General features: G+C 38.0%; 1 protein-coding gene across 3 annotated transcripts in view; it reads left to right on the forward strand.

The window, feature by feature from the left end:
* The window catches only part of ROBO1 (roundabout guidance receptor 1), a 715,278-nt gene that overhangs the window by 334,350 nt on the left and 355,002 nt on the right, over window positions 1-25,926 (forward strand). For all 3 annotated transcript variants that reach the window (XM_027710067.2, XM_039387924.1, XM_039387925.1), the window contains one exon: window positions 6,967-7,050. In XM_027710067.2, coding sequence (XP_027565868.1) covers window positions 6,967-7,050 — 84 coding nt within the window. The remainder of the gene's footprint in view (window positions 1-6,966; window positions 7,051-25,926) is intronic.

Consider the following 25,926-nt stretch of genomic DNA (forward strand, 5'->3'; position numbering starts at 1 on the left):
ATGGTATTAGTTGCTATTATTTAAATGTCTTGATAGTAGTTCCCACCGTAATCAGAACTTTCTTGAGAAATGTGTAAGTTTACTTGGAAGAAAACAAAACAAGAGATCTTTTAAGAGAGAGGAAATTCCCTACAGTAAGGTAAAATTCAGAGTTTGCACTGAAAAGAAAATACAAAATACTGATAAGAAATCTATGTCAGGTAGGTCTTAGGCATGTGCCATATTGAACACAGTCAAGATGACCGGTGAGCACTTCAGAACAAGTCATTTATTTTTGTATTTTCTGGAGAAAAGTTGCTTGTTACCTCGGAGAAGAAAATTCTGTTATAAATCTTGTTGTCCCTCCTTTGAAAATGGCTTCTTGTCCTTAATTAATCATAGTGCCTTACACAGGCTAGTGATGGGTCTCTTATCTACCCCTGCAACTAAAGCAGCTGGGGCCACCACCTGTTAACTCACTTCCAGCACCATTTAATTAGCCTGAATGGCTGCTACCTTCGGGTTTTTCTGGCAGGGAAAGAAATGAGAGCAGATGCAGAGCAGGAGAGATCTACAAGGGACAGCCCAAGGAGCGCAAGGAAGAGCTGGGAGAAGTCAGGGTGTGAGGGCAGGTGGACAGAAGGAGCATCAAAGTCTTACAGTGCATGTTTATGTGCCCTCTGATAAATACCAAGTTTTGAGAATTGAAGTGTTCAGTCAGTGATGTTGCTGTGTAATTACATCCATGTGGCTTCCTGCACGACCGAGTCCACGTAAGACTTCAGCTTTAGCATTTGAAGTCAAGTGTTGCCATTTAAAAAAAAAAAAAAGGGAACAAAAATAACAACAAACCCAACAATCACAGTTATGCTACTCATTTGCTGGGTCTGTGTTGAAGTTGCTAACACCTTGATTTTCTACCTACTTGATAAATAAAGAAATTAATTAGAAAGATACGACAAGGTTGTTTACGGCTTTCGCATAACTCGAAGTCCTCACTCATTTACTTTTTTTTTTTTGAGTTAAAGACTGTTATTGAATGGATTGTGAAAATAAAGGAAAGGAAGGGTGTTTAAATAGCACCCACTACTGAGGTTTTGTCAGGATTTCAGTCATATGCACTGTTCTTTGAAGACAGAATAAAAAAATCTTCAAATCATTAAATAAAAGCTTTCTACTTTCTTGTTTTAGAACAATCCATTTCTATGGGTGTTTTTGACACCATAAACTGTTCTTTTCTAGTCAGAAAAATGTCTTTTGTGTCTAATGAATAACATTTCTGTACCTGTGCATGTGTACCTTTTATTTCTAGAATACTAATTGAATTACTAGAACATACTTTTACAAGCCATTAATAAAAAAAGCATTCTTTTGGATTTTTTTGTTATTTACTTGTGCCAGTCCCTCAGATTAAGGACATTATGTGAAAGCAAATTCTTACCTTTTCCCCTTAGCTTAAATCTTTCTTAACTTTTAAAATGAGGCAGCTGAGCTGCGTAAATTTGTAATGAAGGACTTCTTATTACTCGTGGAGACTCTTAGCTGATGAAAATGGTCATAACTCCCTGAAGTTATCCAATTTAAACAAGTTAGCAGACTGACTGTGAAAGTCTCTGTAAAGGTGATCTATTAAGTCTTTTGAAAAATAATAGAATATTTCCTTTGAGATTATATGAAACATTAGTAAGGCTATTCATCAGATTAACCAGCTTTATGCTACATAGGCTTCTGATATGGAGCTGTGAGTGTTTACCAAGCTGTGATAGTCTTAAGGGTGGCCTAATTATTCCCAACTGTGTACATAGGTTTTTCCTTTTTGTTCCACATCTGAAGAATAGGTCTACATTCTTAAAAGCTTGTCTGTATTTTTCTAAATAAGTATGTAATTTTAGATAGTACTTCCCTGTACAAAAATTACTTCTCACAGATATTTTAATTTGACTTTTAACAGTAGTTCTCCTTTAGGTACTATCCTTACTTATACTCTGATGGCATAAAATGTTTTGTCATTATGAATAACCAAATGAAGAAATAGAATTAAACCAAATATTCCTTAAGACATATTATAGTGTATTTCTACTGTAACTCCAATGAAAACCCAGAATAAATCAAAATAATGAAAAAAGCCCTGGCTACTAATTTAGTTCCTCATCTTAGGTTTAGGTTTGATGCAGTCCCAGTTGGGCTTTTTTTTTGATGTCTCTTCCTGAATTTGTCTAGATCACTCGAAAGGAATCAATGGGAATTGATCCAATTTGTAGAACACAATTCTAATATTGATAGTAGTTTATATTCATTTGCTTCACCCTAATCTTTTATTAATGCTCATTTGCAAAATGCTGTTCATGCTGTTTCCTCCCAGTTTTGTACCCCCGTGCTGATGGTGATAATGAAATTTTGAGAAACATAACAAGAAATAATGAAGTTATAGATTTTGGAATTAAATAAGGTAACAGTTACTATTTTCGTAGTCAGACATTTCTCAGTAGATGACTTGAATTTCAGGTAAATAATGACCAGTGTAGAAACTCAGATACATGAGATTCCTACAGCAGTAAGAAGTTATGTCTGTTTGGTTCTTTTCAATTTTTCTTTGTGTCCACCAGGAGGATAGGCCAGGGCATCAATACTGAATCATTTGGGGACTTTTAAGGATGCATCATCAATAAAACCTGTCATGCAGACATATCTCCTGGTTCAAAAGAAGTGATAACCGATGGCATCACTTGCTGTTACCAGAGGGGAAAAAATTCACTGGTGACTTTTCTGTGAATAGCAGAGCCGTGGTTAAAAGCATGTTTAATACAATTTTTGGGGTTAGGGTTGCACAACACACTTGAATGTAAGTAGCTGCAAAAATAAGTGTGTCTGTCTGGTCTGAGGTGTTGTAGGAGCTAGGAGAATGAGTAACAATACTAAATACTTAGTATTTGGATTTTCTCATTAATTTAGAGAGTTTAAAGATACATAAATTAAAGCATGAGTGGTGTTTAGTAGCTCCTGATGCAGTCCAATAAAGTGGAATAACTTAGAGATTTCAGTAGAAATTTTATTGGAAAAGGCTCTCCACATTCATGTAAATCTTCGGTGCTCTCCAACTGCCATTGGACCCCCTAAATTTGTTCTGAATCTGTATGATTATGCAAAATCCTCTTTCTGCTTTGAAGGTGTCATCTGTGCTTGGGCTGACTAAGCCTGAAAATGTTCCACCAAAAAGCTGGACCACTCAGTGCTGGTTAAACTTGGCACTCTCTTACCAAGTCAAAGTAGATGTTCACTGGTTTTTTTAATGCCTTGAGGTACTTGCCCAACTTAATGAGTGGTGGCTCTGGAAACTTCTGTGGCAAGAAGGAGTTAGATATTTTTCGTCACACTGAGGGGGTTCGCCCTCTCAAATGAGGCATCTTTCAAATGCTTCTGTGAAAGAAAAGTGTAGTAGCAATTGTTAAGGGGTGGTGGTTTGCTCCTTATTTTCTCATCAGTAGTCAAGGCTTCACTTTTCAACTTCCTCTTCCAAAATAAACTCATTTGGGAAAAGGGGAGGGCAACTCCATTTGACTTCTTCCTGAAGTTTTGCATAGTTACAGGTAAAGTAATTTTTTGTTGAATTTAATATTGGATTTTTTTTTTTTTTAGAGGTTGGGGGTTTTTTTGGTGTTGTTTTTTGGGCGTGTTTGGATGTTTTTGTTGTTTGAGGTTTTTTTCCATAATGACTCAACCAATTACTTCCTAGGCGTCTTTTTAAAGCTTAAGGGTTTTTTTTTCCAATGAAACCACTCTTTTTTTTTTTTTCATTTAGAGCAGCTAAGAGATAAGACACCTTGGTTTGAATTCTTCTTGTCACCAAGATGTCCAGCCCTATTAGAGAGCTATTTTGAGGGACATCTCTCTCTCTGTCACTTCTGTGAAACCTCTTACAGAGTGATTATGGCATTTCTTTGAGGGGTGAGGCACCAAGTTCAACCTCTGCTCAGACTGAACTGTAAATTTTTCAAACATCAGGTGAATTGTTCCTGGTTTTATAGTTTGTTTGCTTCACATTTTCTGGCATGGCAACTAGTTCAAAAAGTGTAATAATGTAAAACCTTTCGTTATGTTTTGGAAAGCCAAGTTGAAAGTTGCCTGATTCTACAGCACTGTAGGCAAAGAAATATGTCATGTCTTAACATTCAGGCCTTTAACCACCCATTCAGCAGAGTACCTTACACAGTGAAATGTGCCATCTAAGTCAATAGTACTTACTTCTGTTAAGTTTTAAGAGGGACCCCCAAGCAAAGCTGGAACTTGTGACAGAGTAGAAATTAAATTCTACACAGCACAGAGGGCAACAGTACAAAATGTAGGACTTGGGTGCAGAATTCTACCCAGTGACATGGGTAGAATTCACCCACAGCAAGAACTGAACTTCAGTCATCATCATTAGGGAATCATTTTCAACCAGAGATCATAAGTTGAATATCATTTTCCATATCAGGTGGAAAAGTAGCATTTCTCGAAGAAGGAGAGAGTGAATGATGTCTGTGTAGTTTTAGATTGCAAATAGCAAGTGCATTGTCACTAAGAGATATCATGTAAATACCAAAAGAGACTAATGCCCTCATTTCCCTTCACTGAGGGGTTGAAGTCAAGATATTAATGCCAAAGTAACTGCAAGTAGTTGTAGGTTGGTTTTTAAAGCTGCTGCTTTCATGTCCTGTTGGCTTTATTGAATGCAGAGCATTTCTGAACTGGAAACTGCTCCCGATTAAACTTCTGAGTGAGCTTTGCCAAAGGGCATTAGCACTGGTTGTTTTGTGAGGTGCTATGAGGAGGGTGGCCCCCTCAGAATACCATGTCTGAGGGACTATCTTGGGTAAAAAAGTTCAATTTGTTATGCAATTATATTTTGCAGATGACACCAGACATTACAGTGACACATGGAACACTTCCAGTAGCTTTCAGTGCCTCTTCTTCCTCCTCCATCATTATGAGTAGTATCTGGCTGAATCTCTGAGAAGGCAATCAATCTTTCAAAACGATGATCAGCAGGTTCATTGGCTGAAATCTCGGTCTGGGATTTCTGTAGTCAATTATAAACATTTTGCCTAAAAAAAGTAGGCGCAGCCTCTGCCGTTTAATTTCCTAAAAAGTCCCATCCTTCTGTCCTTTAGTGCTGTAATTTAAAACTTTGACCCAATCAACCCTTGAATGCAAATGAGAGAGCAATCTGGAGAATCAGAGTGTTGATTCAGTCACTCTACAGCCATTTTCAGAGCAGATTTTAAAGATGTACGTGACATTGGCCATTAGTGAGCCAGCAAAGATGAATGGGCCAATAAATGACCATATTTCACTTCTTTCATCTGCCAAGATGAAACATCATCTTGGCGTTCCGCCGGTTTTCTGTTGTTTGGTCTTTTATTTTCTTAATTTGCACGACACTATTTTGAAAGGCATGCTATCAATTCTTTAATTGACTTTTTCAAGGAAATATTTTTTGCCAATAAGTCCCCTTGAGTGGATTGGTCTTGAGGATTTTGGTTTTCTTTATGTTTTTCTTTTGCAATTCTTTAAAAATATTTTGATTTGTAAGGATGTTGTCTCTGTAAGATTGTTTAAAAAACAAATGGAGAAAATGAATGTTTGGCATCACATTTTACAAATAAGATTGACTGAGCTAGAAAATTAGGCATCTAGAAAAAAAATAAAAATCTCCTTATGTTTTTTTCTATTTTAGTTTCCTACACAGTTGCTTTAGGTGTTTTGTGAAAGTTCAGAACGATTTTTAGCAGCATGTGGATTTTATTGTAAAGGAACAATTACTTTCAGTCATTACAGAAGTCCAGAATATGTCTGTGTGGGAGAGCAAAATGTATCTTTCCTATTCAAGGTCTTTACAATAATTAATAAATTATCTGACACCTGTCAACAGAGAAAAAGAAATAAGCAGCCTATTGTTGTGGTAGTGATATCATTGCAAAGAGATTTGCTTCTTGCAGTTTTTTTCTGAACAAAATGTTAATGTTTCTTTTAAGGTATTATCTGTTGGACAGTGCACTATCAAAAGTAAATAAAATAGGATTTAAGTTTAATAAACAGTTTTACATTAAAAGCAAAAATATGTAGTCATGTTGATGACAAATTCCTTTGGGTTGTGTTGTTTTGTTTTCAGAGCAAGTGGGATTTTATTTATTTATTTATTTATTTTGCTTCGAATGATTTAGTTCATTATTATGAGTTATCTTCGGGGTGTTTTGTGGTGTTTTGATCAGCAGTTTATCTTGGGATCTTAAAACTTGTTCATTTATGTGTTTAGCTGACCAGCTGCCTTCCCTTTTTTTTGTTTTTTTTTCTATGTGACATTAAAATGGAGTGTTTCCTTGCAATCATCTTTGAAGTGAGAAAATGCATCTTGCTCCTTATACAGCTAAACTGTTGCCTTTTCATGGAGGGGTTCTACCCCTTTCCCCTGCCCCATCTTCCCAAAGAGAGGTAGAGCAGCCCCCCTTCTGCTTGCCAAGACACAGCCACCCCCCCCCACCCCCGCCTCCTCCCCACAAAGAGGTGAAGTCCCCTGAGTCTGTAATTGCCAGGAGATGAAGCGATGATGGGGAGTGATCACAGTCAATAGCTTTGATTAACAATAAGGTGGAAAATTAGCAATGCTAGCATTCAGCTCCCCTGCCCGCCCGGCCCCATATGCTCCCCGCAGCCTGCGCTGGCTGGTGAGCAGGGTGGCCACTGTGCCTGGCGGGGTGCAGAGGGACACTTGGAGTGGGCAGAGGGGGACGGCAGGGCAGCATTTTGGGGACCCCCGGGCGATGCTCCCGGACGCCTTTCCCTGGGCTCCCCCACGCAGGCGGGGGAAGGACGAGGTGTGCCGTGCGCTGGCACTGTGGCTCTTGCTGTCATGTGTGGATTTAATTGTGTCTGGACGTGTTGTGATCAAAATGGCAACTACTGTTACTCCTGTGACCCCATCAGCAGCTCTGGTGTTGTTTCCGACAGACTCCGAAGACCTAGAGAGGGGGAACGACAGCGGGACACCACTCCCCACCTCTGATAATGGCGACAATTCCCTGGGCTACACAGGTAGAGTGCACCTTTCCAAAATATTCCTGACTGCCTACTTCTGACACTTTCCACCTACATCTGCCATTACCACCTGTACACATTTCTTTAATCATCTTTGCTAGCTGGCTATCTTTCACCATCACCTTAGAAGTTCAACATTGTTAATATTGTTGGGAAATATTGTTGTGCTTTTTAACTAACCAAGATGACTGTCGTTGTGTGTGTCAGTACTTTTCAGTTATTTAAATGTTTAAAGTAAATTTCTCTTGTTGAAACAATGCACCCATTATTTTCCTTTGAACTGTATATATTAGTGCATGAGGCAATATATCTTCTCAGAGAAATTTTTCCAAAGACCACAGGGATTTTTCCATGTGTTTATTTAGGGAATTTTTTTGCTTTGTTTCTGTTGTAAACAAAAGTAAAATATATTGCAGCAGGAAAGAAAATCCAAGTGAGACTAAACTGTGATTGGATAAAAATCTGTTTCGTTGACTTCTGCTTTGCATAAACTAGAGAAATGTGTCTCTAGGCCAAATAAGAAAAGCCACAGATAAGCAGCACCATACGGAGTGATGCAGCAGTGATCTCTGAGGGACCCAATTCTGTAACTCCTCTGCAGACTGAAATGTTACCCAGCTCCAGGAGTCACGCTACTGACCACAGCCTGGGCTCAGCTGCAGAGTCCTGGGTCTTCATGAACTACTGAAGGTCCAGTGTGAATCAGATATTCAGAGCTAAGACAGTCTTACAGGGTACAAGAAGAGGATTGGCAGGTGTAAGAGAGAGGGAGTAATTTCTTGTCTATTCATAAAACTTCAGGTCTCTTATATGCCACTTAGAATGATTGCAGCTTTCATCACCTGCCTCTCACAATCATCTCTGCATGTGGTTTAAAACCTCGGCACATAATTCTATTCCAGTTTAAAATACTTTTTTTTTTCTGAAAAGGTAAAAAAGCAAAGCAATGCAAATTTCCCCTCAGTCAAGATGCTTTCTTAGGAAAACATAGCACTAACTCTGCTCCATGTGGATTATTTAGACTTTTCTACCTTCTGAATATTCCTATTAATTTTTTTTTTAAATTCTTTCCTCCGCTCTCCAAGTTTGGCACATGTACATCCACTGATGCATATGGGGTCGTCATATTGAGAGAATATAGCTTAAAGAATGCTTTTTTGATTCCTTTTAAGTTAGATTTTTGCTCTCAGGAAACATAGCTGGGAATCACAATCCCTAGGTCTTGTGTTTTTAACAGCCACTAATTTACCTGGGACCACAAGTCATTCCTTTGTTAATAAAGTCGCTTAGTTAGTTTTACCTAGAGATGAGCAATAAGTTCTCCTCCAGGCGCCTTGCCCATTCCTGGCTTGCAGCTGGTCCTCAACTGGCAGATCCCTGCACCCAACAACCCAACACCTGCCCACGAGGAAGGAGAGGGGGCCCTCCATGTGCCCTCCAAAAGCCCCCTTAGCCACAAGAGGAATGTGGATAAGACTTTAGAGGGAGACCTCCTAATTTTTTCCTGTGTTTCGGAGCAGGGCTGGAGGCTTGGCGCAGGACCTCCCGTGGCAAGGGCACTGGGTGGGCAATGGTGGGCAGAGGGTGCAGGGGCTGCAGGCAGTGCTTCTGCTCCACAACAGAGATTCTGTCATTCCCCCCCCTTGCAGGGCCACTTTTAAGGCATATAAGGCAGTAGTAGCTCCCCTCTGAGCATGGGGACACGGGAGGATAACCCGAGCAGAGCGCAGACCCTTCTGCATGTGTCCACCCATGAGGATCCTTCACCCTCATCAAGGTGCACGTGAGCATCTGGGCGCTGCATCCGAAGAAAGGCCTCTGTGGGGTGTTGCAGCTGTTTAACCTGCCTCTCAGAGACTAATGGGGTCATTTGAGAGGGCTGACAAAATCAAACCTGGTCTAGTAGTCCCCCAGAGGCTCCGGTTCTTAACTCTAGGCCATATTTTAATAGGCGTTTTCCGAGCAAGCACGAAAGTCGGGACCAAGTTAGAGGGAAGCACAAGCTGAATAAAAATTAAAACCTAGAGGATGGCTGGTTCTTTTTAATTGGAGATTTTGTACCTCTATTTGAGTGAGCACTGAATGAAGGAAAGACCAAGTTCTTCATGTATAAAGATTTAATGATCCAGTATTTTTTCTCCACTATGTAACAGTAATCAGTTGCACTATGGGTGTATACCTTAGTTTATATGGAAAAACCATGTGGTATTTATTAAAATTAGTCCAACAGATTTCTGTAGTAATCAGTAAGGTTGTTTAAAAATAACATTAATTGTAATACAATCTTTTAGGTAAAGTTACATTTTTTTCTAATTAGGGGCCTAATATGGAATTCCTGGATTTTACAGAAGTATTCTTAGATCACTTTTGTCTTCCCTCTTACCTATAGAATTCCTTTCTCCAAATGGAAAGCCATTCCAGGAGATTGTTTGTACAGAAAATTCTCTGATTCATTCCTAAAATCACTCAGATTAAGTCCAGGATGTCTGTTCCCACGGGCAAAAATAATCAGCAGTTTATTTTTTAATTGTGTGTTTATCTTCAGGTAGTGTCTGAACGGACAAAACCCAAACAAGCTCATAACTGCTGTCATACTATATGATCACTGCTGTCATACTATATGATCATACATTGTTACTCATACAGAGAGCAGTGATGTAGGGCACATCTTCCTTCCAGTTCCATAGAAGTTAATCTATGAGGTATATAAGCAGAGCATTTACTTGTATGGGAAGTTTCAGGATTAAAGATTATAAATTTTTCTTACATCTCTTTCTTTCATGGTGAATATATGCAGCAGTTTCATACTGTTCTTAAGTGGACGTATGTGACTTGTTGGGAGTCTTTCAGGGTGTTCTCCTAAAGCCCCCTTTATCAGAATTATTTATTCTCCTAAATCAGGAGAATTTTGACTGTCCCATTCAATTTTGTTGTCTCCATCGTGGATATGAGCCCTTAACTGGAGAAGTAACCATATACCAAACAGTAAACACATCGATTTCAGGGGGAAAAGGAGGAGATGCTAAACCAAACTGTTTCAAGTTTGAAGTTGTTGATAAATTTCAAGACTTCTATTACAGGAAAATTATGAACTTCTATTTGACTTGTCATGATTCTTATTATGTCATAGGACTGAACTCTGGATTATTATTTTTTTTTATTCCCCCAATCAATGTACTAAACTGGCATCTTATAGATGTTGCACTTTTTCTAAATCATAAGGGTCTTATTATCAAAATAATTATTACTATTTATTAACTGTAGATCCAACTGGAGAGGCTTTATATGCATCTATATTAAAGATGATCACTTTCAAAGAGTATTTGTAATAGATACAAATAGAGACTGACTAAATAACAAATCAAGAAAGGAAGTTCAGCCACTGAGGATTGTTCCATATGCATGACACTGAAGGAGTTTAAAGGACGGGTTTCTCTTGAATATTTAATACCTGAAAAATTCTAAAACAAAAAAACATATAAGAGGTGATGTGACCATGTAGGCATCATTTTAAACATGCTTAATCCAGCTACATCTGTAGCTAGATTGATCCATCAAAGGATTTAGGGTTAAAAAAGCCACAAAAACTTTTAACTGTAACTCTGTCAGTTTAAAGAAATGATCCACAAAGATTTCCTTTTCTACATCTTCACAAAAGACCATTCACAGTGTCAAGGCTAGAATGGAAAATAATTGCATAGTTAATATGTGTAATAGTAAAAATCTAAATAGCTTTCTTAACTATGTGCATAAAGAACAGGCTAAATCACAATGATAAAAGCTGATGATTTAGATACTTTGTGTTGTATTTACTTTGTTCTAAGGAAGACATCCAAAGCAGTTTCCTGAAGTGCTGTATAACTATGCTTGTTTCTCTTTCTAAAACTTTAAGGGGACTTTAGACGACTAGAAGTGCTACAGATACCTAAAAACAATTGCAAGTAATTCCACCTCTCCATCAATTTAGATCTGTGTGTTCAGATGAGAATCACTTGACAGGAATGTGCACCTGAGAATACAAAAAAAAAAAAAAAAAGGAAAGGCAAAGGAAGGCAGTGGAATGGAAGATGCAAGTAGGAATTCAATTCTTTGTCAGGTTTAGGCTGTGGAGATGTCAGACCAAGCCTATTGTTTAGACAGCTATTTTGGAGGGTAAAGAAGCCCTAAAATCTAAGTCCTGGAGAAGAGTATAGGGACAAACAGAGAAAGAAGGGACTTGAGGAAAAATATCTAAGAGAGTTCCCGCTGTATATCAGAGGAGAAATATGGAAAATCATCCTAGTTAAGACACTGGAGATGGAGAATTTGGCAAAAAAGGTCATAGAAGGAAGAGCCTTAAATAAAATCCCAGTTTCCAAGAGAAAGGCTTGTGATTAGTTGCCAAATGGAGCAGATGATGTGTTGAGTGATGTTCCCTAGTGCTGAAGGAGCTTTGAGAGCCACAACCCTGTAGCACAGAGTGAGGAAACCTGAAGAAGATCATAGGAAAAAACTGTCTTGACTGAAGCTACTAAGAACATTTTTCTGGTTAATATTTACCCATTAGAGCAGATTTTCAAGAAAATACTAAAGTAGTTAATATTTCCACATCAGATTTCACATGTGGTTTGCCAGCCTGAATAGTAAAGTAAATGTTCACTCTTAGCTAATGGGCCTCTTTTTTTCCTCCCCAAAATAGTGCAAGGGCAGTAAGTGTTAAGTTGAGCCTCAGCTATTTTCCACATAATCAATGGCTGCAGAGTAATCTCTAAGATTGCATTGTGCTGTGCTGTTGAAGTGTGTGCATGCATGATATCCCAGGAAGTAGCACATTTCCTGTTAAATCAACTGTGACATAAATATTGGGGATCATTTAACAGATCACAGAGTATCACTTGTGCTACAGAGACCAGAATGATGGCTTGTTAAATTAACACTCTATATTCAAACATTTGCAGGCAAGGATCACCACTCCTCATTAAGTAGATTCATGACTTTTTAAAGGGATATTTCCAAATACTTTTTTTCCCCCTACTTTTCTCAAATGACTCTTCCAGCATGCAAAGGTTCCCATCTGTGAGCTGAAGTTAGTCTTCAATTTTTTCACTCCTGATTTTAATAATGAAAATATTGTGGTGATGTTCTTTTCTATGATAGAGGATGCCCTCCCTTTTTCTCACATTACCTTTCTTTTTTACTACTATGTAGTTTTACTACTTTGTTTTTTACTACTATGTCTCCTCTGTGATCAGGGGAATTGTTTGCAGTGGATCACTTCTTGTCCCATGTCAAATAGAACAGCTTGCCTTCAGTGAGCATTTCAAGATATCAAGAGGAAATCTCTCTTCATTTCATGGCCATTTCTGAGACATTTCTTCCTTAAACCCAGTAATTTTACACAGGTTATGCTATGCATTATAAAGTGATCGTTTTGAAAAGTGGTAGTTCAGAAAACACATTCAAGAAAATACTTCTTTGGCATCAAAGGTAAAAATCTACACTAACACTGTGAGAAATGGAGTATTTTTATTTCTTTTTTAAGATTAGTAAAGATAGTAAATGTGCATACAAATTTTGTGGCTGAGAGGAAGAGGGGAGAGGAGAAAAAGCTATAATATGCAACAGGATGACAAGAATGTTGGAAAGAAAATTTGCTATTTCTTCTAAATTACCATCTTTTGTTTAAGGATTAGTTAGAAAGAATGAGCAATATTGGGGAAAAGCACATGACAAACAGCAGTTTGGTTAATGGGGTGCAAAAAGTGCTGGATGAAGATTTAGGTTGCAGAGTGTGGATCTCTGATTTGGAGCAGGCTGTCATTTCTGATGCGAAGCAGGTAGCTAGAGATCTCAAAAAACCAAAAATATCTTATTCCCATACAAGAATCCTGGGTAAACTATTAGCATGTCTTACATTGCATTGAGTTCATCATGCCAACAACCTGTAGAACAAAACAAACACTTGTCTGCACAGCAGAACCAAGAGACATCTGACAGAGCTGAACAAATCACTAGATCAGAGAGCAGCCACATTAATTTATTTGAAGTTACAGAATCCTCGTTGCTAGTGGTAATACACAGTAGACTTCAGCTTGACTTTTACATCTCAGGATACATACAAAGCTTGTAGTTAAGACCTTTTTCTGTAGTCTTTCTCTTTTTTAAAACTTACCAGCTGAGCAAGTGTGCTCTTGAGTCACTGGGAGAATGAACAAAGAGCCCCATGATACCAATTTTACAAAGTTACTTCTTAGAGTACATCTGCACTCTAAATCCAGGAACAGATGGATACTGTTATGCTTATTTAAAAAAGAAGAAAGAAAGAGAAAAAAAAATCCCCTGCTCCTGTCTATCAGCAATCTCTCTGTTCCCCATGTCAATCTAAACTGTCAGAAAGGTCCTTTCAGTTTTGTGCTTCTCTTTGCAAGCATTCTTCTGACACAAATACTGAGGATTTGTTCTTAATATGTATTAAAATATAGATGTAAATATAACACCAATCAGTAGAATTGCCTGTCGATGATAGCGATGTTCAGGCAATAATAGTTTAAGTAAAACTTATAGAAGCAATATTGGAGCTCCCACTTACATAAATCTTGCACTGTCATTTTTTATGAAAAAGTTCATAGAAAATCTCCTCCTGCAGATAATATGTTATACTTCAAGGCAGAGCTTTTATTAAAATAGGAAGCAATGGGAACATCCCAAGTTTCTTAACTTGGTTAGTGAGTTTTCTTGTAGCCATCAGACCAATTCACAGCGACACCCATCCCCTCCTCTCCCATCCCCCACCAAAAAAAAGGGAAAAAAAAGCCACAATATTGTGTGAAGAGTTTGTCTAGCAATTACTTTAATAGTAGTAAATGCCCCTATATAGCTGAGAATTGGTCTAAACAACTGTATTTCAGGAAGATGAATTTTAGCTTGAGAAGGTGCAGGAAAGGGCTATTAAAATAATCAGGGAATAGAAAACTTATTTTGACAGACACCTGAATGAAAGGGAGATGTGACTGCCATTTGTTGTCAGTCTTCTTTTTTTTAGAGAACTAATAGAAGAAAAAAGTTACCTACAGAGTGTGTTGACTATTCAACTTGAAGAAATTCAGTTATTGACAAATAGCCTATCCTCAAACAGTGCTCAAAATGTGTGCTTTTATGATGGATGATTCTAAACTTTTATTCATATGTTACCACCTGACAATAGATTAAGCAGTTATAAAATGGGCTCTGGGTAATTTAGGATAGAAATTTAGGATGTTATACTGCAGCAGGTTCTAGAGAAGTTTTCAGACAGGACTTTGAAATCTCTTTTCCAAAGATTTAAATTTGTGATAGGCTATGATAGGCCATTCATGCTAGATTTGATTCCCCAGGATGAGCATTTTAATCTTGAGTTCACGTGTTCCTAATTAATCGTGAAACAAGTGAAATCAAAACAAAATGTGTTTGCAGCATTTTATGCTCTCTCTTTTCCATTTGGGCTGTCACAGACAGGAACCCCTGGAGTTGATGAGAGGCTTTCTGCTGAGGGCCTCCTAGCAAAAGCAAAGACAGAACAAATTACCCTCAGACACTGCTGTCAGTTCAGTGAATTAAGTATGCAGAGCAATTTGTGAAGATGTTCAGAAGTGCAAATTTCTGCCAGTAGGTCAAAAGATTATGGATTATCACAGGATGAGCAAGGTAAGAGGAGATCACCCCCCATCTTCATCAGGGTGTGTTATACAAGTGAGTCTTTGGTTTTAGCCTGGCAAATTGTTTTATTTAAAGAAGCAGGAAGTTAGTAATGCACATGGTTACATTAAATACATAGCTGTGAAATGCACTGTATAGATGACAACACTCATTTATTGTGTCTACAATAATTCACTTTCCTGAGTAGCACTGAAAAATAAAAATGTTGAAATGTATTTTCTGTAATTTAGGTATTAGCATTGCTGATAATTTTTCAAAATAATTACCATGTAGGATCATGGATTTACAGGCTAATTCAGGTTGGAAGTAATGATTGGAGGTTTCTAGTCCAGCTTGCTGAAGAAGCAGGGTCGGATATGAGGTCAGACCAGGCTGCTGAGGGCTTGATCCACTTAGGTCTTGAAAACTTCCAAGGACAGACCTGTCGCCTCTGGACAACCCTGCTCCAGTGCCTGCCTGTCCTCATAGGGAAAAAAAATTCTCCTATTCACTCTGAACCTCTTTTGTTTTGACTTAAGCTTGTTGTTTCTTGCCCTGAGATGGACCACTGTGAAGAGCATGTCTCCACCTCCTCAGTGATATCCCTGTCAGGACAGGCAGGTGACTCAGTCCCCCTGTCATTGCCTCTTCCCCAGGCTGAACAAGCCCTGGCTCCTCAGTCCCCTGGGCAAGTGCTCCAGCCCTGACCATCCTGCATGACCCTCTGGTGAACTCCTCCCAATTTATCAAGGACTTTCCTGTACTGGGAAGCACAAACCTGGGTGCAGTACTCCATGTGAGTGCTGAGTAGAGGGGTATAATCCCTCTCCTTGATGTACCACCTGTGTATCCACACAGCCCGGGATGCTGCTGGCCATCCCAGCTGCCAGGGTAGGCTGCTGGCTCATGCTCAGCTTGCTGCTGGCCCACAGCCCCAGGGCCTTCCCAGCAGAGCTGCTCCCCAGCCTGGCTGACCCAGCCTGTGTGGATGCAGGGAGTCCTTCCTTCCTTCCTTCCTTCCTTCCTTCCCACAGCAGGACTTTTAATTTGTCCTTGTTAAATTTAATTATGTTCCTTTTGACCCGTTCCTCCAGCCAGTCTGGCTCTGTCCAGGGGGACTGGTTCTCCCAGTTTGGTTTTGCCTGTGAGCATGAGGAAGGTGCCCTCCTTTCTCTTCTCTAGGGGACTGATGAGGACCTTGAGCAGGCCAGGCCCCAGGATAGACCTGGAAGTCCCTCTTCTTATTGTTCTCCTCTGGGTAGGCTGCAGCCCATCAACCATTAACTTTCGAGGTAATGTATCATAAAATTTTTACTCACGTGGTCGTTCACCCATCCAGACCATAATGTCCCTACTTGGATACAGGAATCTCGTGGGAGACGGTGGTGAACCCAATACATGGAAGTCTAAAAACACAAAGGATCTCTCAGTGGAGGATTTCCCATCAAAAAACTGATCTCCCCTGTTTGCGCTGTTTATAATTGCAACTCTTGTCCCAGTATCACAGCTTCATACATTAACATCTATCAGAAGATCCACAGTTATTTTTATCAGATCCCTCTGGAAGTGCTACCAGCCATTTGTTTCCAGCTCTTTGTGCGTGTATGTGATTCCTGGATGTTGCTTGTCCATAAACCGTAACAAGTTGAACCATCACCCAGAAGTGTTAAAACATTGTACAGAGCTTTTTAGAGGGAACTGTATTGATTTTCAGTGACCCTTGTATAAGAAAGGAGATGTTTTTCTCTGGTACAATTTCCTGGACAATATATTATTTATGGGGGTTTTGTCTAATCCTTCCTAAAAGGTAGTAAAAAAAGTACTATGAAAACTCACTGATGCTCTCTTTATTGCAGAAAATATGAAATTAATTTGCACTCCTAAATATAAGCAGAAACATGTTTGTCTAACTATGAATATTTTGAAATCATCTCTTCCAAATCAGTAGCATTTTTACTAGATTTTCTGCCTCTTCTTAGACTCCTCCTTTTATTTCCATCAGATGGTTCATGTGAAGTAATACATTCCAGTTGCTTCATCCTCCTCTTTTCCTTTTTTTTTTTAATTAATTTTCCTGTTTTCATGGCTAATTTCTGAATATCCGTCAGAAAAAGGAGTGTTGCAGTTTGGCTAAGCTTGAAATGGAATAACCAGCCCATTCACACACTTGTAACTTATCTACTCAAAAAAAACCCTCTGCAAAAACAGTTTTATGCATTTATTTCTGTCTCATTTTTAGCAGAATAAATTCCTCTGTCTTCCTTCTGGATTAGTGTAAACCCAAATACAAAATTCTGCTCTTTCTGTTAGGAACAAGTACCATCCAAGGAAAACTAAATTGTTTTTCAGTAGATTTAAATTTTTGGATAGCAAAGTATAATTTGCTTCAATTTCAGTAAATTTTTTTTGCTTGTGCTCTGGTGTGCAATGAGGCCTTTCATCATTTCAAACGTAGATTATTTTTCTTTAACTTTTTCTTAAAACCAAATGGATAATGTTGCAGTAAACTTTGACAGGAATCATAAGGCAAAGGAAAAAGAAGGTTGAAGGGATCACAAAATTGCTGATCAATGATTATAAAGTTAGTGTTCTGGATTTGTTACAAAACCTCAAATGGCAAATTTAGCATAGAAGTCTGGTGGGGGAGGAAAATGCCTGTTTCACTTGGAAAAACTACTGTGTAGTGTTGAAGTGCTACACAGAGTTTAGAGACCACTTTTAATGAACAGTAAGTGCATGACAGGAGGCTGAAAATGGCTTTGGGGCTATTTTTTCCTTCAAAACTTTAGCTGTTTAATTATACCTCCCATACTATTATAAAATGGATCAAATAGATAGTTTATTTGGGAATGATACTGTAGAAATCTGTGGGAATACTGTGAACACTGTCACACAGTATGCACTCTAATGATTTTCAGTTCTTGAACTTACAGTATCATGCATGAGTTAACTGGATTTTTATTCAAAATTTAGATGCATACTTCTGGGTTTGTTAAGAATTCATTAATAAAATTGCATCCAGGACATGATCAAAACAATCAGATAGTATGCAAAGAGAAACTAAATAAACCCTCTCTTAAAAAAATTAAATTTAAAAATAGAACTGATATGGCTGTCACACTCAGCACTTTGTATACACACACACATGTATTTGAGGGCTTTGCAAGAATGTGTTGAAATTTGGAGGAAAAAAAATAAAGATCTGAGTAATCACAATGTTTTGATTCCAGACAGTTCCTGATGGAAATTCTTCAAAATTCTAGATCTTTGAAGGGCATACTAGCCAGGCAAACAGCATAACCATCCCAAAGGGGGAAGAATTTATAATGAAGTGAGGAACATTGGGAGGAAATGTTTGTTTAGGTAAAGGAGGTGTGCTTTCTTCTTAACAGATGAGATTACATAGCTAACAGATGGGCAGTCATAGTCCAGGCTTCACTTCAGCACATCACCATGTAGAGCCATTTTTTTAGCTTACTAAGAATAGATAGTATGACTCAAAAGTTCACTAAAGTTTGCAATAATACGTGGAGATCTCACAAAAGTGTGTGCAAACACCTAAAGAGAGGGTGAAAGGAGGACAGAGCCAGGCTCCTTTAGTGGTGCCCAGTGACAGAACCAGAGGCAATGGGCACAAATTGAAACACAGGAGGTTCCCTCTGAACGTTAGGAGACACTTTTTTGCTGCAAGGGTGACTGAATACTGGAACAGGCTTCCCAGGCAGGTTGTGGACTCCCCATTTTTGGAGATAATCGAAAGCCACCCGGACATGGTCCTGAAAAACCAGCTATAGGTGGCCCTGCTTGAGTAAGGGACCTGGACAAAATTACCTCCACGTGTCCTTATCAGCCTCAACCAGTCTGTGATCCTATAATATAAGAACTTTAATCAATGTGCTTTTGCCATACAGGTGTGTTAGAATATGCTTCTATTGTTTATGTGCTTTATAAACCAATTAATTTATACCTAAATTCAATATAAGTCAATTATAGGCTTATTCACAGGTGTACACACAAGTGTTTCAGGCCACTTTCTGTGTGTTTCTGAGCTTACCAACATGCTGAATATTGATCCAAACCAAGACAGCTACAAATATTATCAAGAGAGTAGAGTCTCAGAAGAGAACAGAATAGACAGAACAGATGATTTATTTCTTTTAAACCCACATGACAGTAAATACCTAGAAAGAATAAACTTACTGAGATCTATTTCTTATATAGGTCTCTGAAAGTTCTCTGAAGAGTGAACACATCTAATTTTAAAATCTGAATAATTAATTCTTTTGTAATACCCAGATGGCACCTTTATGACTTTTCTTCTTCCTTGGTTGGAAAGTGTCCTTGTGTTAAGGTTAAGCTCTTTTTGTAGCTGCAGATGCTCTTCAAGTCTGCTGTCCAGAAGCTGAACTGAGATAAAGAAAAAGCGTCATGACACATTTATTTTGGCAGCCTGATCAAAGCGGGGACGGCTGTATTTAGGCAGACAAATGTATCAAAGTGATGCAGTTTGAAATGGCTGAGTTAGCATTCCTAAAGCTGTGTCCCTGTGATGGGCTCTGCAGTGGTGTTGGCAGGGCAGAGAAGCGCTAGGAAGTGTTTTACATCCGTCAGGACACAGCTTGAACCAAACATAATGAGAAATTATGATTCACTACAATCTCTTGCTGCCTATATTAATTTCCCTGTTGCCACAACACATCTGTTCACGGTAAGACTGACCCAATGCCCATCCAACTACAGTCAGTTTATGTCAGCAAGCAATGGATTCAGTAAATACTATCTATGGGAAGATTTTTAAACAATTGCTAAATGCTCAGTTAAGAGCACAAGTCACATAGGACATTAAATCCTCTAGCAGCTATTGAAATGTAGTTTCCTTCTTTCCCCTACCAAGATAGTAAAGAGTCCAGTCCTGTGAGGTGTGGAACATTTCTTAATTATATTTTTTGGTTTGCTTATTTATTTGTCTTTTCCATTAGGGGTAAACAATATACTTTTCCAGAACTATGTTAGAGCACACAAATAATAGAAAAAATGGATTTTACATATGTCTTTTATCAGTATGGTTAAACTTAAATGAAAGTCTTTCTCTTACAAGAAGCTTTTTTAATAAATCAATAAGAGCCTCTTTTGAATTTGCTCTTTTGTATCTCAGTGGGGTTTTTTTCACATTTTACTTGATGAGAACGGTGGAATAAAAATTTATTCTGGATTCTTCTGAAATCACTTGATCCAAACGTATGCATACAGTACAGAGTCATGTCAAGAACTTGGATTATATTGAGCCTCTCTTGTGAAATAAGGTGTAGTTTGGAATAAATGAAATTTCCATGTAAGTGGAATCTTATCTGTAGTTAAGTGTTACATAGAAATCAGTGAGGGAAGCACTGCAAATACTCACTGGCCACTTGTCTCTTCTACTGTAATGGAACAACAATAGAGAGTTAAAAGAGCTCAAGTGATTTGCCAATCTTTTCCCTGCAAAAGAGCTCCTTACAAATGATTTAGTTAGTATTTCCTGCTGAGTCAGTGAGTTTGGCTTCTTAGTGTCACTACAAGGAAGAAGGATGGAAGGAAAATGGGCAGAAGAAAAATGAAAGTCTGAGAGTGAAACTGAGGAGGACTGGAACAGTTTGAATGTTTCCCGCACTTCTCTGTATTCTGTAGAAGTGTAATTAGTTGGTTATAAGCTACCAAGAGTCATGACACGACAAATATCGTATACAGACTTCTGATTTCCATGTATTTATGTCTTTCTTTAAAAATAACATTGCACATTTCCTGGTTTAAGAGTTTATTTAGCAAGAGACTTGCCTATCCTCAACTTTCCTCCTGAGGCATAAAGGGACATAATCAATTTTCATGTTCTCCCGTGTCCCCTTGCCAGGTGTACTACTGCAGTCATAGAAAAGGTCTTCTCTATGTGTCCCCATGGACGTAGAGTAGAAGAGGTGGGAAGGAGTGATGAGCAGATAAAGCACTGGGGTTATTTACTTCTCCTCAAGCACCTTCTAACACACGTGCATTACCACACTAGGGGCTCTAAGCTCAGAGATTCTGTTTTTTGGGATAGAGACCCAGAAATGCTGCCAGTAAGTGTGTAAGTCCTGTGCCTGTACCCTTGCTCTTGACCAAGGGTCTTTGTCCAACACAAGGTAATGGGGTAGGGCTGGCACAACACACTTACCCTCTTGCTTTTCCTGCTGTTGGGATGCACCTGCTATGCCTGGCCTTCCCCCAAGGTCCCTACCAGCCTTCATCCCTCTTTCCTCTCCTTTGCCTTCTGTGCTCATCAAACCCAGGTTCAGAAGTAGCTCCATTAGTAACAGGTACAAGAGAGAGGAGAACAGGACCAGCACAAAATATGCTGGAGCAGATAAAGGGGGTAACTGGTCTCAGCTAAGTGACAACTCCCACCCCCGATCTGTTTCTTGGGCTCTTAGGTCAGGATAAGGAATGCACTGCCCTATAACAGACAGATTGTCCAGAAAAATTGTGGATGCTTCCTCCCTGGAAGTGTTCAAGGCCAGGCTGGATGGGGCTTTGAGCAACCTGGTCTAGTGAAAGGTGTCCATGCCCATGGCAGGGGTGTTGAAACTAGATGATCTTTAAGGTGCCTTCAAACCCAAACCCTCTATGATTCTGTAAATGGGACTGATGGAGAAGCTACAGCTTGACCTGCATTGTTTGTAACATTCAGTGATATTGCTTAAAACAAAGCACAGAGGAACTTCCTTTTTATTTATCCAGAGGTGACTACTTCTGTCCAATATATGTAAAACTTACCCAAACTCAAATATTTTAATAGTACTTGGACATCTTTTGTTCCCAACACAGTTAAATAACAATTACACTTGAAAAAATGCTGACAATTACAACTTCTAATATCCTTCCTTTGTACAATTATTAATAACATCTGATTCTGCTCTGTCTACATCATTTCTTTTATTGGTAAACTTCAATATTTGCTAAGGAAACCCGAAAGAGAGTTAAATAGAAAATTAATCTTACAAGCTTTTATTAAAAGCTCCCAGGGTTGCGCTGATGATTGTTGATTCCATTTGGAGAGACACCAAGGGTGTGAGTTTCCATATGAATGGTTTCTTCCCTTTTCAACTCTATAGCTTAAGGCTCACTAATTATACTGGTTCTGGGACTACCCTAGCAACAGTATGCATCAGAACATATTTTAGATGGTCAGCACAGAAGAATTAGGTCAGAGACCTCCAGGGATTTAATCAAAAGGTTAGCAAACCTAGCAGCACACCTTGAGCACCAGCCACTGAGGCTAATGAGACCTCATTTGAATAGTTTTTCAGGGAAATAGAAAATATAACCTTCTTCTGGGAAATGAAATCTTACTCTGATACATCTAGTAGTAGATCCTTTCCTGTATTTTACTTTTTTTTACACATTTCTTCTTTATTCTGGCAAGGATATTAGATTAATAGACCTACCTAAAATATGCTGCCGTTGGCACAGCAAACTCTACTTTCCTGGTACATTAATGAAAAAAAAATCTCCATAGCGCATACATTTTCTTTAAAATTAAGTCTATTAATCTATGATATTAATATTAACATTAACTAGTAAATTAAAACAATAACCCACCTTATTTTCTCTTCAAAACCAATGAATTCTTTGACTAAGAGTATTCATAAAATTATCTTAGTGAAGACTAAATATGTTATCTATGGTGTTAAGATGGTAACATTTCTACATTTCATTATCAGGGTTGTTAAGTGAAAGGGCTAATTATTATTTATCAATATATAAAAATTTACATGAAACAGTACTACATGCAGTAATTTAATATCATTTAGTGAAAAAATAGTTTTATTAGTCTTTATTTTAAATACAATAAACAGACCCATCACATAAAATAGTCACACTGAAGATAATCTTTCAGTGCTCTAGCACTGAAAAGTCTTTTAGTAAAACCTAAGGATGCAAAAAAATTAGGCCAGCATGTCTTCAATACCTCTACAATCAATACCTCTATAATTATTTCCTATGTGTGTTTTTTCTAATTTAAAGTACCTATGACCAACATAAGTACCAATTTTAAATGTACTTTAACTCAACCTCCTCTGGCAGAGAAACTAAACATTCAAACAAAATATTCAAATAAAAAGCCAAAAAGGTGCCACAGAATAAAAGCAGTAAGCAGCACCTTTGTGTCATTCTGAAATTGTTTGTGTTTTCAATGTGTCCTTTCACATACAGGCAAGAATCAGAAGGGATTTGAAACAATTAAATTCCCTTTAAAGAATGATTGCCTAATGAAAGCCTGGGAATATAATACTAAAATAGTAGAAATTAACTGTACTGCTACACTCTAGCTACATTTCACAGCTTTATGTTCCCCAAAGGTACCTGATATACGTGTTCTGATCAGTCAACTTCTGATTTATTGACAGAAGTTCCTCATGGCTACCACATCAAGCATACTACCCTTTTGTTCTACACTGTATGGCTCTCAGTGTGATATGATGGAAAATTCTAATTCACTAAAGAGATTTTACTGTAATGCCCGATATATATCAAAAATCTCTTTCAAAAAGCTATTCAGGATATTCTGAATTTTATGTAGTAGCTCCATAGCATTAATTCTCTTAAACGATCTCCCTAGAGATTTTCATTGCATTCAAGTGAGTGGAGTATTGAAGGGATTGTATTATTAGCTACCACTTAGAAAGTAGGAATACAAGGATTTCTTAATACAATTCCTGGGGCTTTTTTTACCAGGCAGTTGAAAAAATAGGGTGCTGAACATAGGGATGTATTTTTTTATGTCTTTGGGAAATCATTACGATTTGTATGAAATGCCAGTAGATGAAGCATTATTTTGGCAAAAGTTAATTACATAGGATCCAAATCTCATTAAAGACCCCCCTTTGGCATGGATAAATTTAGTTAAATTGTGCCTGTTGATCTTTGCCAAGTGCTGTCTTGAATTATTCCATACTAAAATATTGTATTCACGTTACTAAATGGTGTGGCCCCATTTATATTAATTATTCCAACCTATAGAGTTACAAATGAATTCACAATTGTTTATGGAGATGTGGTTCAGTTCCAAGGTGCCAGTAATTCAGGGGCTATTGCCTTTGATTACCAGTCCTTTACTCAGTACTGCTCAAAGGAAGGATTAAGCCTTACAAAGATTTACATGGGCCCATGCCTAGAATTCCATACAGCTGTGGATTTGACCTCTGCCTAACTCCACACCCCTTCTTCAAATATATTCTATATAAAAACTAGTGGAAATAAATCTATCTGGATTTAAATCAATAGGAATTCTACTGAGATAGATGTGGAGATATAAGAGTAACTAATTGTCTTACTCAAGGGGTGAACATCTCATTTACTCTGCAGTTTCCAGTTTTCTACACCTTTAGCAACCTCTGAGAGTAGAGAGGAATGAATGCCCAGCAATCTGGTCTACTGGTAAACTGTAACATTTTTGCCTTAGGTTCAATAAGATTTCTTCTCCTAAAATATAGGCTTTTGTTCTGAAAAAGAATAAAAATATGAAAGACAAATTATAAATACTTAGGTAAATAACCTCTGTGTAAGATGAATAAGGTTTTCGAGTAGTTCATTGTCACATATCTCTTTTCTACAAGATAGGTGCAGGCACTATTGGTCCAAAACACAAAACAAATGAAGCTGTGTATTAAAACATGTAGACTTTCACAGATGAGTGCATTACAGAAATACATTTCCATTGATGATCTGTAAATGTAAACAGAAATCAATGATGAAATTAATATATTTTCTTTTTATGTCAGGCTGAATGGATTTATATTTGGGTTGAGCATTGAAAGTGTAACAGTGGATGGAGAATGCCTGGCTATTTATATTAAAAATATTAGACAATGTTTTCATAGATAATCACACAAAACGGTAAGGCAAATACATGAAGTTTCCCAAATCACCTTTGTTTTTGGAACTCAGAGAATAGAACATTTCCTGATATTCCTACCATACATCAGAATAAATCAATAGAAATCAAGAATAAGTTTCTCAAGTGAAACCAAACCTCAGGAATCGTCTCCTGTCCGTATTGACTTCAACAAGCTACTGGCAATCTAATGATGTTGTTTTATACAATATCACATTCACAGCAAGGTGTACAGTAAGGATCTTTACATTCTGGCTCTGGAATACTCTCTTGGGTTCTGGTTAAATAAGAATGAACTCCACAAGCAATGAATTACAAAGGTTCATAAAAAGGTTGTGTTTCATGATTTAATTCAATTACAGTGGTTTCCATTTTTTCTTGAATTTATGATCTGTATCATTCCAACTGAATAGGAAAGAGCCTCTTATATTCATACTTCTGAAGGAAAAGCCTCAGATGGCTTTTTTAAATGATGGTTGCAAAGGTTGCATATTGGAGTAAATATGAAAGGATAATATTTATTAAAGGTACATTACATTTTGTTAAATGACAGACAGTTTGTTTAGAAAGCACAGTTAAGTAATGAAAACAGAATAAATGCTCAGAAGCATAACATGCTGGAAATCATGAGACCTCCCTAACACTGTTATGCACTTCAGCCTTTACTAGTAAATCTCTGTGGAAAAGCAAAGGAAGAGGATCAGGGCTGCTTCTGTATAGGGCATAAACTATAATAATCAGACATTTTGGAGTCAAAAAAATCTTTAAGAAGACATGTTAAGTAGCAAAGCAAAAAGTGAATGCAGAGTTGCTTCAAAGGTAGGGTAATACATAAAAATAATACAAATATTTTAGATTTAAGGGGAAAAGCAGTCTTTATTTGCATTTTTACACTAAAAGAATGTCTGTGATCACAGTCCTGTTTTTAACATTCAAATGTGAACTAAATTTGACAGAGTAGGAAATTGTGTTTTTTCTCCAAAAGGCAGGTTCCATTCAGTTTGGACTGCTTGACAAAAGAACAGATATGCAGGGGAAGGCTGCCTACAAGCACGGGTGGACTCTTGGCCAACCAAAATCTCCTAGAGGGTAAATGGAAGACACAGGAGTTAGCTAAGATATTATGATGTGCAAGGAGGACTGTGGGAGAACTGATGACAGGGCCTTACACTGTGGACACGTAGAGATCACGAGGAGAGTGAGCACCAAATTGTGCCAATGTGGATGCTGGGAGAGGAGGCAGGAAAAAAATCCTTAGGAAACCAGACTTCACTGATCTGGTTGTTCAGGAAGCCATTTGTTCTCATGCCATG

Source organism: Pipra filicauda, unplaced genomic scaffold (assembly GCF_003945595.2).
Source record: "Pipra filicauda isolate LSUMZ 115617 unplaced genomic scaffold, ASM394559v2 scaffold59_size3379749_pilon, whole genome shotgun sequence".
Lineage (NCBI taxonomy): Eukaryota > Metazoa > Chordata > Aves > Passeriformes > Pipridae > Pipra > Pipra filicauda.